An 18,020-nucleotide genomic window follows, 5' to 3' on the forward strand; every position below is an offset into this window, starting at 1 on the left:
TTCTGAGGGGATTTCAGTCTTGATGATGAAGCATTTCAATTCAGACGTCTACCCTGCTCCCACAATAAATTCTTTTTCCTTTAGTAGACATTTATAAAGACCACTCAAGGAAACCACGAAAACCATGAAAAATTAGTTTAGATTAATGCATTTTCTGAAAATCACGGTCCTAGTGACTGAAGCTTATACTTGGGTATCACTTGATATGTTTTTAATGGAGTTGGTACAATGTTTTTAAGAAAACCACGACATACTTACTCGACGTCAAAGCAAGGCATTTGTTTTAAAAGCCAAGGCACGTTAACAGAAGTGGAGAGGAAAGACAATAATTCTAGTGAATGTTGGGGAGTGACATTGCCTTTGAGGTCTTCCTCAATAGTTTACTCATCTGGAAACCCAGCCCGAGATGGAGTTTAGCAAACGTGCTGATGGCAAGAATGCTAACCAGGCCAGCGCTCTACTCTGTAGAGATCATTCTAGCATGCAAGTACTCCATTTCCTGGCATCTGTGCCACCGTCTTGGAAAGGCCATGTCCAGACTTTAGATTTACTGTTGGCAAGACTGGTCTCTAGCAGTGGATCCTATACTGGTCATACCTTTGTCTTAGCCATTGATGATAATATTCGTCTTCTTAGAAATGTACATGTTTGTTGTCACTCCTTCATATTGGTCTCATGCTCGGTGGCCTACTGAGGACAATCCTGAGAAGGAGAGAGGGCAGGTATGGTTTCCATGTTCTGGAGGGAGAAAGAGCTCAGAGAAGTTAGAACTTGCCCACTGGGAGAGTGGGCGCTAGCACCAAGTCCAGCTCCACGACAGAGTGCATTTTCCATTACAGTACCTTTCTCAGGTGTCATATGAGTCTCTGTCCCCGCAGAGGCTTTACCCAAACACACACAGCTGAGAATCGGGCCTTCTCGCTTTTTTTCAATAAATGATTAATAAGAGCACAGGCTCCGGGGGGAGGCGACTGCAGTTCATTCCACCTTGGCCACTCCATCACTCCATCAGTTTCTCTGATCCTCAAGTTCTGCATCTGCGTGTGACAGAGCATCAGAATCCCCCGCCACGACCCCACACACCATCTCTGCCGGGTCAGATTAGAGGCTCCAGATTCAGTGACGGCTGCCACAAAGATTTCCCTCTGTGTCACAAAGGAGTCTCCAGAGTGGAAGGAGATGGGGAGCTTCTGTAGCCTTAGGGAGGCAGACCCTTAGACTCAGCTGGGGCTGGCGGGAAGATTTTCCTCGACACTCTGAAACCCCCTACTGAAAATCCCAAATCAGCATTTATCAGAGTGGATCAGTCTGTCAAGAAAGACCCCAGGGGAGTGTCTGCTTTCGGCTCAGGGTGTGATCCCAGGGTCCCGGGATCGAGTCTCACATCAGGCCCCCCGCAGGAAGACTGCTTCTCCCTCTGCCTGTGTCTCTGCCTCTCTCTTTGTGTCTCTCATGAATAAACAAATAAAATCTTAAAAAAAAAAAAAAACAAACAAAGCCTCAGAGGGGATGTCCCTGTGCAGAAGGGGTGCCAGGCCAGGGAATCTGACTTACTACAAAGATTTGGCTGTTCCCGGGGAAAGGCTGAACCTAGTGCATATGCGGTGAGGCTGGAAGCCCCTCAGGCACAACGAGGTTGTACCTTGGAGCCCAGCTGTGGGGCACGACTTTGCTATGTCAGCAAGGGTGCCGATGTGGAGTGGCAAGTATCCCCAGTGGTGTCTCCATGTTGCATTAACCAAAGAGGACGAATACTCCCCTGCCATCTCTTCCAGGGGTCCCAGAGAGCTCCCTTGAGGTGGAGGTATCAAAGGTAGGAGGCCTTAGGAAGGAGATGCCCACAGCCTCTCATTCCAACTTTGTTCAAAATTATGTAGGCACTAAAGTGATTAATACAAAAGAGAGGGATGTGCAATCCAAGCTGGTGGTGTGGCTCATCTGGTTAAGTGCAAAATGGGGAGTAGAAAGGAGGTTATGAGGATTAAGCAAGGTGACGAGTGGACAGTTCTTGGCACAGAACTGGCTCTTACTGATGTCATCACTGTCACTACTAGTACTGTCACTCCAAGGGCCTCGGGCAGAGCACCCAGGCCAATGGGCTTCTGAGGGAGGTGTCATCATTTTGGAGAAACACAGGTTGTAGTCTGCACCCCAGGGTTGAAGCTCTTGTGGCTTCAGTTCCAGTGACAATGAAAATGGGGCCAATAAGAGGAGGTAACTTTACAGGGAATCTCGTCCCAGGGTAGCCAAGGATAATCAGGAAGTGGAGGCAAAACAACTTTTGAAATGTATGGAAGATTCTTTCATGTCTTAGAGCTTATTATATATGAAAGAAACTTGAGAGAAGCTTTCCCAAATTTGATAATAATCTTTTTTTTTAAGATTTTGTTTATTTATTCATAAGAGACACAGAGACAGAGGCAGAAACAGAGGCAGAGAGAAAAGCAGCTCCCTGCGGGGAACCTGATGCAGAACTCAATCCCAGGACCCCAGGATCATGACCTGAGCCAAAGGCAGACACTCAATCATTGAGCCACCCAGGTGCCCTGACAATAGTCTTAACATTCAGATGCAATCACCGACAACAAGCTGTGGAACTGAAAAAGACTTTCTATGTCTCTATTTTCCATGAGAAATACAAGGCATATGGGCAACCTTGGGCTTCAGTACAGACACCGCCAAGTCCGAGAAGCACACCACACACAAGCAGTCAGGAAAATGGCACAGAAATGGCATCAAGATACCCCCATCACAAAGATAGGAATCTCTTAATGTGGAGGACTCAAGTTCCCAAGGAACATGCACTTTGCCAAGAAACACAAGAAGGACCTGGAGAAGATGCCTCCAACAACATCAAGGCCATGAGTGCACGTGGTGAGGCTGGTGAGGCCTCTTCAAGCCCAAGGAAGTCAATCCCAAGATCCCAAAGGGCAGCAACCACAGGCTCAACTCACTGGCCTACATCACTTGCCTACAAGCTCGGGGAACATGCTGGTGCCCGCCTTGCTGAGGGTCTCAGGCTCTGCTTGGCCAAAGTTCAAGGCCAAGGTTCAAACCCAGGCCCAGGTTGCATCTGTGACTCTGCCTCCAGTTCCTGGCACAGAACCCAAAAAGTGCCCAGCCCCCCACAAAGGCTCCAGTGTAGAATCTTCTGTCTGCCTCTGTGAGGACAGAAGAACTGGTGTGACCTTTGGGCTTCTGTGTGGAGCTAGTGTCCTTCTGCGCTATTTGTGCAAGTAAACCTATGGCAGTACCCATCAAAAACAGACAAAAAAAAGAAATAAAAAGCAAATGTTGATTAACTTTGCTGGGGGAAAGAATGAATTACCTTTCTCTTTCCTAATTGAAAACACAGTTGTGAAAAGCAAAGGGCACAGGACTACAAGTGTGGAGGTAGCAGTACTGTAATATAAAAGGTGAGTGAGTCAGTTCATTAATAAAATAAAACTATTTGTAATGGATTCCTTGACCCGTCTAGTTTAGCCTAAAATTCATATTTGGAACTTACATTTCATGAGAAATATTCACCTTTGTGTCTGATTTTATTTAATAATTTTAGGTGCCTTTTCTTAAAGAGGATCCCTAAAATTGTAGAAGCTTCTGGCCCTGCAAAACTGGAATCTGCCCATGTTAATAATCCTCCCTACTTTTGACAGAATGATATTGAAATGTGCTCTGCATATGCTGCCCATTGACCTGGAGAGGAGCTTCAGGGGACTTTCTGGAAGGAAGTCGGAGCCATTGAGAAGACAAGGAGAAAAAAGCCTCGCCCTGGGAAAAGACAGTGAGCAATCAAAAGTGACAGGTGGAGTATAGTGAAATCAGAGGTTGGCTGCTAAGAAAACCTAATTTGAAGTTGTTGGGCAAACACTGGCAAGAGTTTCTGAGTTGAGTCAGAATGTGGCCCATGGCAAAGGGTTGATGAGGTCTGTTTTGGGGGGCCTCATCTGTTTCTCAGCTAGCCTCATTCAGACCAAGCAGATGTGGTTCTTGATAGAAGTTGACACATACTCTCTGAAGAATTAGATGCAGGCCAACCGGAGTCCATCACGCTGGAAGAAAACTAGGAGCAGGTTATGATGTGGGATCCATGTCAAAAGTCTGCCTCCTTCCCTTAGGGCCTAAGGCTTCATTCCCCTAATTGAGGAAGACATCTTGGCTTGGGAGCCTCAGTCCTCAGCTCCTTGTTCTGTTAGGCAGACAGGAGTGAGACGAAGGTGGGTCAATAAAACATGAAGGTTCCTGAACTCATATGTAGAGCTGTCTTTTTGAATTCCCATCTGGCTTTCGCCTTGCACTTCCTTTCCACAGATAAAGCTGAAAACGCCATGGGAGGAGCAGGATAAGTGGGTGCCACTGCCTCTGCATGAGAGTTGTGGGGAGACATGTGTTCTAGCCTGGTTCGGGAGGGGTCTAGTTCTGGGGGCACTGCCATTCTCTGCTGGACCAAACAGGGCCCAGCCAGATGGCCTCCTCCAAGCAGGAGGCTAGCCAGATGTGCAAATAAGGCTGCATTCTGAAGAAACATCTGCTTTGTCTTCCAGAATTTGGGGCTAAGCCTTTAAGGATGGGTTCTGCTCTCTGGCGCCCTCTGCTGTGGCTGAGCAGATCGGATACCTCTGGGGGTCGGGGCAAGAGTAGAAAGTCCTGCAACCCTTCTCTGCGCTGAATTGGGTTATCTGAGACACAGATGGCAAGGGCCTGGGTTGCGAAAGATGAGTAGAATGGTAACGTGGAAGATAAGACTGAACCTGTAGAGGTTTGCGGGGCCATGGTGAACCTGTAGAGCCCTACGGGGCCACACAAGAATGGATGCTAGCCTTGGTGCAGTCCAACTTCTTCATTTACTGGCAGGGAGAGTGCCTTGGAAAATATATACAGTAGGCAAAGCCAGTAGTACCACAGGAAGAAGTAGCCCAGGAGAGTAGGGTTATGGGGGCGTTAGGAGAAATCTTCACCTTATCTATGGAGGATCATACAAGTGAGAGCTTAGGAGCTGCTCAAATAATTTATTAGCGATTATAGATGGATTGATTCCAAGGGGAGGGGGGGGGAGAAAAGAAGTAACATGGCACTCGGGGAAGGGCATACTCCTGATACATAGAGGATCTGGAGAAGGAGACACGTGCTCAGAAAAAACATGGTGGACATGAAGATAAAAAACTGGAAAGCTGATCTACAACTTCAGTGTTTCCTTAAAGTAATCAAAAACGGTTGGGATGGCTATACTAGACTCCACTTCTATACCGGAAGAATACCTTCCAGAGCTGAGAAAGGAGTGAATATGCAGACTGAAGGTGATTACCTCATTTCAGGCATATTAAATAAACCCACATCAAGACCCATTCCAGTAAAATTTTTGAATTCCAAGAACACATTTTAAAATCCTATTAACACCAAGGCAGGAGGAAAAAGAAACATACAAGGGGATATGAATCAGGCTTATTCTAGAGGTTTTTCCTCTGAACCAGTGATGAGTCTGTATTCATTGCCACAGCCACAATGTTTGGAAACTAAGGATGGTGACTTGAGAAAGGTAAATCCAGTCATCATTCCAACAAAAGCAAATGCCCAGTGTTGTGTTTTGGATCGGATTCTCTGGGAAGCAGACTCTGAGATGGGGAGCTGCATACCTGGCCTGCAGGGGGTTGCCTGGAAGTGTGCTCCAGAAGGACACCTGTGGGGGGAGTGAGGTAAGCAGAATGAGAACTGCTGAATTGCAAGACATTTCAGTCCATTCCACATGGAGCTCTGGCACTGAGGGAACCTTTAGAATTATCTGGAATTGAGCCAAGGTAGGCCTTGGCCCCCTGCAGAGATGAGATGCAGCCCCCAGCGGAGGAGTGGCCCTGGTCCAGGCATCCCCCTTCCACTTTATAGCAGTTCTAAGGTGGGCTTCACACTGGCACTTGAGTCCTGAAGGGACCTTTTAACACTGCATTGTTAAAAACACTCTTCCTAAAGGCATACTCTGGCCAACTAAGGCAAAACTGTGACAATATGAAAAGACAGGAGCACTTTCCTCATTTATTTTTAATCCCAGACCCTGTTTGACTACGTATTTCAAGCAACCATGAAAGCAAAGACTGGTCCCTGGGTTTTCCCACCTCATTCCTGTCCTTGCTTCTTAGAAATGCCTTACACAGCCTGCTGGAATCTCCTACAATTTATGGCAGTTTAAAAGAGCACCTGATAAGTTTCCCTCCCATCTTTCTTAGTAAGAGCTAAGCTCTATACAAAGTTAGAACATTGTGCTGGGTGGATCAGCAAACCAAAAAGGCTTTCATTCATCTTTGGATATGGCAAAATAAGGGCCATTTGAGAAGGAGTTAATGATGATTTTCTGTGTCTTTAAAATCCTCCTGAGGCAGCCACTCTGGAAAACAGTATGGAGGTTCCTCAAAAAGTTAAAAATAGAACTACCTACAATCCAGCAATTGCACTACTAGGGATTTACCCGAAGGATACAAAAAGTACAGACCTGAAAGGGCACATGCAGCCCGATATTTATAGAAGCATTATTAACAATAGTCAACTATGGAGAGAGCCCAAATGTCCATTAACTGATGAATGGATAAAGAAGAGGTGATACAAGAAATATTACTCAGCCATCAAAAAGAATGAAATCTTGCCATTTGCAACAACATGGATGGAGCCAGAGGGTATTGTGCTCAGTGAAATAAGTCAGAGAAAGACAAATACCATATAATTTCACTCATATGTGGAATTTAAGAAAGAAAACAGATGAACACATGGGAGGGGTAAAAAGAGAGAGAAACAAACCATAAAAGATTCTTAGGGGGGATGTCTGGGTGGCTTAGCGGTTTAGCGCCTGCCTTTGGCCCAGGGCATAATCCTGGAGTCCCGGGATCGAGTCCCACATCAGGCTCCCTGCTTGGAGCCTGCTTCTCCCTCTGCCTATTTCTCTGCCTCTCTATGTCTCTCATGAATAATAAATGAAATCTTTTTTTTTCTTTTAAAGAGAGAGATTCTTAGGGATACAGAACAAAATGTCCATGGAGGGAGGTGAGTGGGGGATGGGCTAGTAGGTGATGGGGATTAAGGAGGGCACTTTTTAAAAAGATTTTATTTATTTATTCATGAGTAACAGAGAGAGAGAGAGGCAGAGACATAGGCAGAGGGAGAAGCAGGTTCCCTGCGGGAAGACTGCTGTGGGACTTGATCCCAGGACGCCGGGATCATGACCCAAGCCAAGGGCAGATGCTCAAGCACTGAGCCACCCAGGTGCCCCAAGGAGGGCACTTGTGATGAGCACTGCTGTTATATGTAAGTGATGAATCATTCAATTCTACCCCTGAAACCAATATTGCACTGTATGTTAACTAACTAAAATCTAAGTAAAAAATTGAAAAGAAAAAAAGTAGATCTCCCGTAGACAGCAAAATAAATAAATAAATAAAATAACTTGATAGTAGAAGTCCTCTTATAATATATACATGTATCAAATCACCATGCTATGCACTTCAAATATCTTACAATTTTGTCAATTATACCTCAATATAGCTGAAAAATGTTGAAAGAAAGAAAAAAAGAAAGAAAGGAAGGAAAAGAAAAAAGAAAGAAAGAAGAAGAAAGAAAGACAGAATAGAAACAAAGAAAGAAAGAAGAAAGAAAGAAAGAAAGAAAAAGAAAGAAGAAAGAAAGAAAGAAGAAAGAAAGAAAGAAAGAAGAAAGAAAGAAAGAAGAAAGAAAGAAAGAAAGAAAGAAAGAAAGAAAGAAAGAAAGAAGAAAGAAAGAAAGGAAGAAAGAAAGAAAGAAAGAAAGAAAGAAAGAAAGAAAGAAAGAAAGAAAGAAAGAAGGAAAAAAGATCCTGAGAATAGCACCATGTATTTTCCCAAGCAGGATTGTTCGAGACAGGCCTGCTTTGAAGAGGCCGTGAGAGGGGAAAATGGGAAGGGAAGTCTACCTTTTATTCCACCTTCTTTTCTTTACAATGAGCACAAGGAAATAGCCATTAAGATTATTTCTTTGAATCAACCATCAAATGGATTTCACTTCTTTTTATTCTTAATAAGGAAAAACTGATGAACCCAGTAGTAAATATGCCAAGCCCTCCACCTGGGGCTCATGACTGTTTCTCTTGGAGGGAAAAACTTAAATAATTTAAACTGTTTTATTTACATTTTTTTTCTGCATTTTCTACGTCTTCCTCAATGAGTATATATTACTTATATGATTAAACAAAATAGATGCTATTACAGACCAATGTAGAGGGCTGAACATACACCATGAAAACACAAATGAGCTCAAAATAAATCCAAACATCACTGTTATTATTTCTGGAGAAAGGGCATAGGAAATGGAGGGATATTTTTTCCTTTCTTCAGGTTTCAGATGTTTGCTCACAATTATTTTTTTTTTTGGTATTTTATAATGAAATGTCAAAATGAATTATTTCTTTTTTAAAAAAGATTTTATTTATTTATTCATGAGAGACACACAGAAAGAGGCAGAGACACAGGCAGGGGGAGAAGCAGGCTCCCTGCAGGGAGCCCGATGTGGGACTTGGTCCCAGTACCCCAGGATCACACCCTGAGCTGAAGGCAGATGCTCAACCACTGAGCCACCCAGATGACCCTATGTTATTTACTTAAAGAGCTCAGAGAAGGTTCTATTGTTTGTTTTAAATTGGGCCTGCACATACCATCTCTCTACCCAGCTTAACAAATCCTTTGGGAAGTTCTTCACACTTAGCCTAAATACTTAGCCAGTTGCTGCTATGGTAGGCAGGCACAACTGGTGGTCATGAGGGCAGATCACAGAATTCCTAATTCACTTCTTGTGGGAGAAGAGGAAGAAAGCAAAGTCCTTTCAGGGTGAAACCTATGGGCAGATGAACTCTCCCTTCCTCTCCATCTAGATCTGACCCAGTCCCTTGGGTGAGGTCTGGCCACCACAGGCATCCACAGCCCATCTCCCATCCCTTTACAGGACAAGGTGGGGCAGGAATAACAAAGCAAGAGGCCCATTATGCAAAGGAAATAAAATGGATCACCTACTAATCCCCTCTACCTTACTCAACTTTTTCTTTTTCCCCATACCACTTACTACCTCGTAGCATACGAATATTTTCATTATGATGTCTTCCTGACTCACCCACAAGAATGTAAGCTCCCCGGGGGCAGGAATCATTGTATCAAGTGATGGCCTGATACAGAGCCTGACACATGGTAGGTGTCGGGTATGTAATCTTGAACAACATTCAAAACTGAAAACTGAAATTTATGAGATAACAGAATTGATGAGATATATGAAGTGGAAAAAAGATAGCAAGGCAGCATATTCTGCAGGATTGTAACCTAAAATACACATGGGTTTGAGAGGGAACGAGAGTCTGAAAGGAAATACAGCAATTGCTGATGTTGATTCTGAATTTGGGGACTGTGGGTGATTCCACTTTCTTCCTCAATGGTTTTCAGATTCTCTGACTCCTGGGGTGCAAGTGGCACCTCTGTGATCATCGAAAAAAGTTTACTTGGAAAAAATAAGGAAGAGAGGTGGGGTGCTGAGCCAGGCACTGTCGTGCAAGGCATGTGTCTTGGTGCCGGAGGCGGCCCCTGGACATCCAGTGTGGACCATCACTGCTTCCGGGAAACACCAACCCATTCACACCAGTAGGAGGGGTCCCTGAGGATAGCCTTCTTTTTATGGGCCTGCAATCTCCATGTTACTAGTGTGCCTCAAGTGAATTTTTTTTCCCTGTTGGCCACTTCTCTTCCTCCAGGTTAGCTGAAGCCTGTTGTCAGGCTTTTATTTTGTTTTGATAATACTGTGGTTTGCATCTGGGCTCACAACCTGAGTTTGAACACGAAAGTGTCAGGTGGTTAAAATGTATTGTAGGACTGCTGGTACGTGAGTGGCGTGGGACAGGATTGTCTGCGGCTCCCACTAAAGCTGTATCTAGGCCCTGGTGTCCCCGTGAAAGAAAGGACTACCTTCTAGAGCAAGAGCTGGTGCAGTCCTGCACGTGGCCAGGAGGCAACAGAAGTCATGATGAGCAGCAAGGATGACCAGCCCAGCACCTGGGGGCCCGTGAATCACCAGGTGTGCTGCAACCTGAGAACACTCATCTCTCCTCTGAGGCGTGGCCCTCCTTGAAGCTTCCATCCAGACACCAAGTTGGTCTCTGGTCAGACTGACCTGGGAGGAACTGGGGCCAGGTCCGAAGGCCCTGGTGCAACTGTTTTCTGGACAGCAGGTGAGGTTGAGGTGTGTGAAAGATAATGATGAATGATGTTTGGCCTTTGCTTCCAACTATACTTGAAAATCTCTCCCCCTCCCACACCTCCCCCTCAACTGACCCCCCTTCTGAGAGGAAAGATGAGAGTTCTGAAGCATCTTGGGTTTGTCATTAATTCATATGCAGAATGACAAGCCCCTTACCTCCGGTGCTTTCACATTTCCCTTCTCCCTTATATTTCTCCTTAGACCTTATTACTAGCTGAAGCCCTATATATTTATCAGTTTATTGTCTCCCTCTCCCAGGAAACTCCAGGAGGCAGAGGTCTCTTCTCTTGTACTCTCCTGCATCTCTCCTCCGAGAAAAGTATCTGAGGTATAGTAGGTGTTCAATAAATATTGGTAGGCAGTGACCAAAGGGTAGAGAACCAAAGACATGGAGACATAGTTTTATAAAGAATGTTTCAATTTATTTGATTACTTTAAATATGAACCTGCATAAAGTGATGGTTAGTTGCACAAGCTCAAAGCATCCCCACGACATGAACTGGAGACAAGCCCGGGTTTAGGCCTCTACCACTCACCATCAAGTCCAGTGGCCACAGCAATCAGCCCTGTGACTTAATTTGCACCCGGTGGGACAGTGACAGTCCCAGCTGCAAGTGACATAGAGGGGTCTGCTCCCCGGAAGATGGAGGGAAGGGGTGAGGGATCACTCAGGATGGGGGTTTGCTTCTCTCACAGTCTGTGCCTGCCTGAGAGAGAGGACACCCGAGGGAATGCAAGGAAGGCTCATGGCGCCTGGGGGCTCTGGGGTAGAGACACCCAGCTCTCTCGCCAAGTAATTCAAAAGAGGGTACCAAGCCCCCCAAAGGATACAAAGAGGACCTAAAAGAAACTTAAGCTTGAAGTTTCTGAGAAGCAGCCCCGTTTCTTTTCCTGCCTCTGCTCATTCACTCGCTCGCTCTCGCACCCCCTCTCTGCACACACACACCTTCGCGAGGGCCCCTCAGGCCAGCCCCCGCGGACGCCAGCCCCCACGCCCACGCAGGTGCACGGGTGCTCCGTGAGGTCCCCGGCTGCCACAGCGGCCCGCGGGGGCGGCTCGCTCACACGTTGGTGTGCTGAGAACCAGAGGATGCGATGCTGCCCGGCTGGCTCTGGCCCGAGGGTGCCGAGCTGGGTGCTCGGCTCCTGCTGTGACGCCCCCCTCCCAGGCTCCTCTGGCCCGGCTCGTCCGACAGCTTGAGTTTCTCATGCTCCTCTTTCAGGAAGAAGTCCACCAACAAGCCCTTCTCCTTCTTGATCTGGTCGCTGATGTCCGTGGGGATGTCTGGAATCATCCAGTCCACCAGGACGCTCAGGAACATCACAAGGTTCTGCCAAAAGCAAGGGAGAGGGGTTGAGGGGCGAGGCCCGGTCCCGTGGGTCCCCAGTGCACCTTGTCCACCCTTGCCCTGTCCTCCGGCAGTGGGGCTGGCTGTGTGGTGCCACGGCGGGGGCAGTGGAGAGCAGAGCCCCAGGAGCAGGACACCTCCGTGGTATTCTGGCTCCCTACCTAGTAGCAGGTGGTCTTCACCAATGAGCAGAAATGGCCCGCAGTGTCCCCATGTAGAAAGTGGAGCAGTAATACTACCCGCGCCCCTAAGTTGCCGTCAGGATGAAAGTCAACACCTCCCATATGGCGGGGCCTGAGAAGTGTCAGCTGGCTTTTCCCCTTCCTGTTCTTCCTGCCAGGCCTCTCAGCCTCGGGCGCCCGGCTCCAGGGCTCCCTGGGAAGTGGGCACGGGGCCTGCTGGCCCCTCCAGGCCATCACTGGGCCGGCTGCTCCCCTCTCGCTTCCAGCCTGCGCTCAGCGCTCCAGATCAGAGATGGGCCTTTGGTCTCCGCACTGAACTCTGGCCTCGGCCAACCTCACACTTACCTGATCCTGCTCCCTCTTCTGTCCAGCCATGCTAGTCACACTGGCCAGTCTCAGGCCCCTGCCTTCAGCTCCCCCATCTCCATTCTGAGCTTCTGTGAACACTTGCAATCAGCTTCCTTCCCCACCTGCTGAGCCCCATCCCCGCCTTGCAAACACAGGTAAGACAGGACTACGTTTCCCTGCAGTATTTTTCACTGAAGCGGTGAATGCATTACAACTGTGCCAGCGGGGCCCGATATATGACAGCTGCGCTTATTACCTGGTTCCCACCCAGCTCCCCAAGCCAGGCAGTTTCCCCACCCCAGTTGTGGCATTCTCTGCCTGCCAATCACACGCTCGCTCTGAGATCCAGGGACAGGGATGAGCCCAGGATGAGATCCTTAGGGCATGGCTGTCTTCCAGGTTCCAAACCTATTCCTACCTTAACCTTGACCCTCGCTTGTACCTAGGGGCCCCAGGGAGAGCCAGGGGACTAGTAATAGCTCCCGGGCCAGGAGCTTCCAGACGCTCCTGGGAGCCTTTCATGCTCTAGAGCTGCTTCAAGTCACACTCTTCCCTTAAACCAACTTTCACAGTGTGAACGAGTGTTACATGTGACGTGTGGGAAAGCCAGTGGATGCCTGCAGGGGGTGTTGGAGCAGGTTTTCAAAAAATCGCCCCATCTTCTCAGAGGAAGAATGGCTGTCTTCTTTAGGTGAAAGACTAGCTGATGGGCTTCTCCACTTCCCGGGCTGGGGTCGGGGCAGGATATCTTAGAGCCCTCCAGAGATCTGCCTTCAGGGAATACAAAAGCCTGGGGGAGTGGAAGAGAAAAGGATCTGGGCTCGTGCTCCAGCCCCGCTTGAAAGGCGGCAGGACCCCCCGAGTGGGAGCTGGGGGCCCATGTACCCCCGGATCTGGGCCATGCAACCTGAGCTCTGGCTATTGTCAGAGATAGCAATCGCGGGCTCAGGTTTGCTATTCATTCAATGAGGCATGGCCGGATGTCTCTGGGGCCCTCCCTGCCAGATGTCTCAGGGGCCGGAGCTCACCAATAAAGGAAGGAGTTGGCCCAGAGCTAGAAGAACCGTTTGGAACCCAAGTCCTTTCGTGAACTGCAGAGACCAGGCGGGGCTGTTTGTCTGCAGTAAGGTGGGGATTCTGGGCCCCGCCGTTCTTCTTGCTTCCTTTCTTGTCTTAGGTCTAAATGGGAATCTATCTCCACCCTGTAACTTATCCCACATCTGCCTTGTAAACTTACTCGGAGCGCTATTCTCTTTCTGCGAATTCATCCATTCATGGAAGTCCTCTCAAGAGTGCTTCCTGCCTCCTCTGGGGAGGTGCTCCCTCCTGCTGGCCACTTGCAGGGACCCCTATGTCACAACGCCACATGGAGAACACATGGAGAGGAGGGGCAGGCGAGGAGACATGGCTGTCTTTACCTCCGTGGCCTGGAGGCTACTCCTTATCTGGACAACTCACCTGGAAGATTATGACAAAAGCCAAACGGGCAGACAGAATGGACCAGTACTGCTTGGAAAACTCATATGGGTTTGGGGCCCACGGAGGCTCTCGGTAATCCTTAAACCTGGGCAGAGAGAAATGTAGTGTTAAGACTAGGAAGAACTGGAGAGAAGAGGGTGTTTGAGATCCTCAAGGATCAGAGCAGCCGGCAAAACCCTCGCTCCCAGACTCAGGAAATTGCAGGAAGCACGCAGAGTCAGAGGAATCCATGGTCCCACCAACAAGCCATGGAATAACAGGATCAAAGTCCAAAAAACTCCAGTGTCGGCCTGGAAATGCCTTTTTCCCACACTCTCTAACATCCCCCATGGCTTCCTCTGGTTTCTGTATTCTTCTTTCAGAGGAGCCCAGGAATCATGAGAGGAGCCCAGGACAGTGGGTTCATGTTGGCCCCACTAGCACATGAGCTCAAGAGCTGAGGGAGATGCCCAGAAACCTTGGACAGTTCCAGCAGCCCCTGGACTCAGGAAAGACACAGGCGCCTGCAGACAACTCCAGGTTTCCTTCCTGGCCGGCTGCTTTGGGAACGGCCATAGAGGTGGCTGCACCCTTGCACCCCAGTGAAGGCTGAGTCAACCCAAGCTGAAGGCTGAGTGCATTTGGGGAACGGTGGTAATAGTGATGGTTGGTTGGTATCCTCGGTTCTGCCAACCACGTTTATAATCTGTCCATGTGGCTTAAGAAAGGACAATCATGATACAGTTTCACTCATACATGAAATATGATAGTGAAAGGGACTATAAGGGAAAAGAGGGGAACTGAGTGGGAAAAATTAGAGAGGGAGACAAACCACGAGAGACTCCTAACTCTGGGAAACGAACAAGGGGTAGTGGAAGGGGAGGTGGGCAGGGGGATGGGGTGACTGGGTGACGGGCACTGAGGAGGGATGAGCACTGGGTGTTATACTATATGTTGGCAAATCAAATTTAAATTTTAAAAATGTAAAAAAAAAAGAAGAAGAAAGAAAATGTTAGTAGTGCCTGATGTGAAGTCATGCCTCTTCCTTGGGCCCACGAGAGATCTAGAGTTTTTCCTCACCATTGCTCTTCCACCTCTATCCTATGATGACTCATATTAAAAATGGCTCATTTTCAGGGTGCCTGGGCAGCTCAGTCAGTTAAGTGTCTGACTCTTGGTTTTGGCTCAGGTCATGATCTCAGGGTCGTGAGCTCGACCCCTTTGTTGGGCTTCATGTTCAGTGCAGAGTCGGCTTGAGATTCTCTCTCCCTCCCCCTTGGCCCTACCACTCTCTAAAAAAAGTCTCATTTTCTCAGACTTACTTTTTTCCAAGCCTGGAAAAGTGACAAGAGCTGGCACCAGAAGAATTATGACCCTTCATGGAACTGTTCTCTCCATGGAATTCCACAGATCTTTGATGCTTAGTAAAAGCAAAATAATCCCTAGGGGAAGAAGTGGGGTGGCATCAGGCCACCAAGGGGGGTGCAAGACTGCAAGGCAGGCAGGGTGGGGACTCTATCCGAGGAGGGGACAGGGGGGAAAACAACCTATACTGAACATGCAGCATGTGCCCATCCCTGAAATCAAGAGTCAGATGCTTAATGGACTGAGCCCCCTAAGTGCCCTAGAAATGGATACTTTCTGTTCCTTCCCGACCTGGAATGAGCCAGCTACCCTAAGATCCAGGACAAAGTATGGTAGTTTCCAACTGTCTATGGAGAGATGCAGGAAGAAGAGAAGGAAAAAAGAGGAAGAGGACAAGAGGTGCACACACACACACACACACACACACACACACACAAAGGCACAGCGCCAGAGGCAGCAACAGAAAGAAACACGCAGAGGTGGACACTAAGCAGTTGACTAGGGCTGGGCAGGAGGCCAGGAGCTGCCCCTTCCCTGGCCGCCCCCCTTCCAACAGCTGATCACAGCTGTTGCAGGCTTGCTTTGACATCCAGATGAAAAGCAAAGCTGACTGCAACCCAGCAAAACGCCACAGGATTCAGCATATCCACCCGTGGCTGAGGACACAAGCTCGGTGGGCTCCAGATCATGCTTGCTAGCGGAAGACAAGAGGAACATGGCTAAATGGAGAGGGACAGACCTTACATGGGAAAATTCTCATGCTCACCCTCTCTCCTGCTGCCCCAGCAAGGACCCCATGGCCAAAGGGAATTCATCTTCTGTCCTCAAGACTTCAGGAGGATGGGTGCGGCATATATGCCCACTTTGTACCACAGGGATACCCTCCCCCAGGTACAGCCCCATCCCTCCTGCTACAATCAAAGTCTGCTTCTCATGTTCTCTAGCTCCATCTACAAAGGAACAGCTGCTCACTGACCTTGCTGTAGGAGCCCCTGCTCACCCCTCTTTTTCCCAGTCTGAAAAAAAATCCATAAATAATCTAATTCTGGTCCCACCTCTGATACTCACTCACCCCAGTTTTGGAAATGTCACTTTGCCCTCCCTGAGTGTCCAAAATATTTTTTTTACGATTTTTTTTAATAAATTAATTTTTATTGGTGTTCAATTAACCAACATACAGAATAACACCCAGTGCTCATCCCGTCAAGTGTCCCCCTCCGTGCCCGTCACCCATTCACCCCCACCCCCTGCCCTCCTCCCCTTCCACCACCCCTAGTTCATTTCCCAGAGTTAGAAGTCTTTATGTTCTGTGTCCCTTTCTGATATCTCCCACACATTTCTAAAATATTTTTAAAATCTAAGAGACACATCCATTTCATCAGAGATCTGGGAAAAGATTAACACAGGATATTTCCAGAAAGCTTTACCTGAAAACACTGCCATGCCAATGGGCTAAAGGTAGCTCTGGCAGGAGCTACAGGACAAAGTACCCATAGGAAAGAACAATATACAATGTAATGAATTATGCATCTGTTCCTATTTCCCTTTCCAAAACTAACTTAAAAAAAAAACCTGTGACCCGCAGTCGTAAGAGACACATTTTCCATTAACACACACAAAAGTTTATGTCATGAAATGAAAAATCACACCCTTGCCGTGTGTGATACACCAATATTTTCTGATTCTATCCTCTCCTGTCTGATCCTATTCTCATCTTTATAATGCTGACCATGACCCACTAAGGTGATTTTCTAAGCCCACTAATGAACAATGACTCATGGTTTGAAAAATATTATTCCCCTAAGCCTCTGTCACCAGGAAAGGAGTAGTTGTTTACATTCCAGTATAAGTTCAGATTTCATAATTTTTTTAAAGTGTCATCCTAAGAAGTCAAGCTTATCAAGTGTTTCCACTGAGTAATAAGAAGACACTACTTAAAGAGATAATTATCTTTAAGATTAGAAATGGTCACAAAAGATGGATGACCAGGATGCCTGGGTGGCTCAGTTGGTTAAGCCATGACCTTTGGCTCAGGTCATGATCCTGGGGTCCTGGGATTGAGCCCTGCATTGGGCTCCCTGCTCAGTGGGAATCCTCCTTTCCCTCTCCCTCTGCCTCTCCACTGCTTCTACATGCTCTTTCTCACTCTGTCTCTATCAAAGAAATGAATAAAATCTTTTTAAAAAGTGAGTGACCAATGGACTTAATTGTGTCCACCATGGTGACAGGTCTGTTGGCTTCTAAGCCCAGGGCACAGTACACAAAAAAGCATGGGCTTTTAGAATCACCAGATGAGGGCTTGATGTTACCTTTGCCACTTTGGTTCTATGGCCTCTAGAAAGTTGCCCGATGTTCTGATGGCCAAGGTGCTGGTCTACAAAATGGCCTCAGTGTTCCATCTCATAGGGATGTGATGAAGAGGCAATGTCAATGAAGAGTGTGCAGTACACCACCTGACCTACCAGATATGTGCCCAATAAACAATAGCTATTCTTTCTCTTTGACTGGAGGTAGCTTATGGGAAAACACCTCTCCTGTTAAGAGGCCAGACCACATAAACCCCTGCTCCCAGTTCCTCCTGGCATTCCAAGGGGATTTCAGACTATTCAGGCATTGATGCTCCAAGTTTCCCACCATACTGATGTGAATCAGTCAGCCAATGCCACAACTGCAAGAGGCTTCTCTCGGGATCTATGTCCAGGTAAATGGCACAAAATAGGTAAGCCTCAGGCCAGTGGGAAGCAGAACTTCTGCTCCATTCCCATCAGCTCAAAGGCTTTCCAAAACCAGAAGTTTATCCATGTTTGAGGGATGGTTCTCCCAAAGTCTTGCTGAGTGGCCAAGCACTGGGTGAACCCCCACATCTAGTCACTTCTTGCACCTGTTGGCTGGCATTTAAGTTTGCAGGTATGACTTTAAGAGCCATTTCTAGATCTTACAGTTTCCTCTCCAAAGCTCATCTTATTCTCTTTGAGACTTGACATTAATTTTGAGTGCCCTTGAGTCTCGTAATGATGTGAGGCTTGCAATTACAAAACCACTAAACTGTCTAAAAAGCAAGTGTGCACTG

General features: G+C 47.5%; 1 protein-coding gene across 1 annotated transcript in view; it reads right to left on the reverse strand.

The window, feature by feature from the left end:
- Nucleotides 1-10,661: 10,661 nt before the first annotated feature.
- Nucleotides 10,662-18,020, reverse strand: part of ANO2 (anoctamin 2) — a 340,992-nt gene continuing 333,633 nt past the window's right edge. Inside the window, exons 24-25 of the mRNA XM_055315496.1 lie at nucleotides 13,586-13,691; nucleotides 10,662-11,579 (exon numbers count right to left, since the gene is read on the reverse strand). Coding sequence (XP_055171471.1) covers nucleotides 11,310-11,579; nucleotides 13,586-13,691 — 376 coding nt within the window. The 3' untranslated portion in view covers nucleotides 10,662-11,309. The remainder of the gene's footprint in view (nucleotides 11,580-13,585; nucleotides 13,692-18,020) is intronic.

This window comes from Nyctereutes procyonoides, unplaced genomic scaffold, assembly GCF_905146905.1.
Source record: "Nyctereutes procyonoides isolate TBG_1078 unplaced genomic scaffold, NYPRO_anot_genome, whole genome shotgun sequence".
Classification (NCBI taxonomy): domain Eukaryota; kingdom Metazoa; phylum Chordata; class Mammalia; order Carnivora; family Canidae; genus Nyctereutes; species Nyctereutes procyonoides.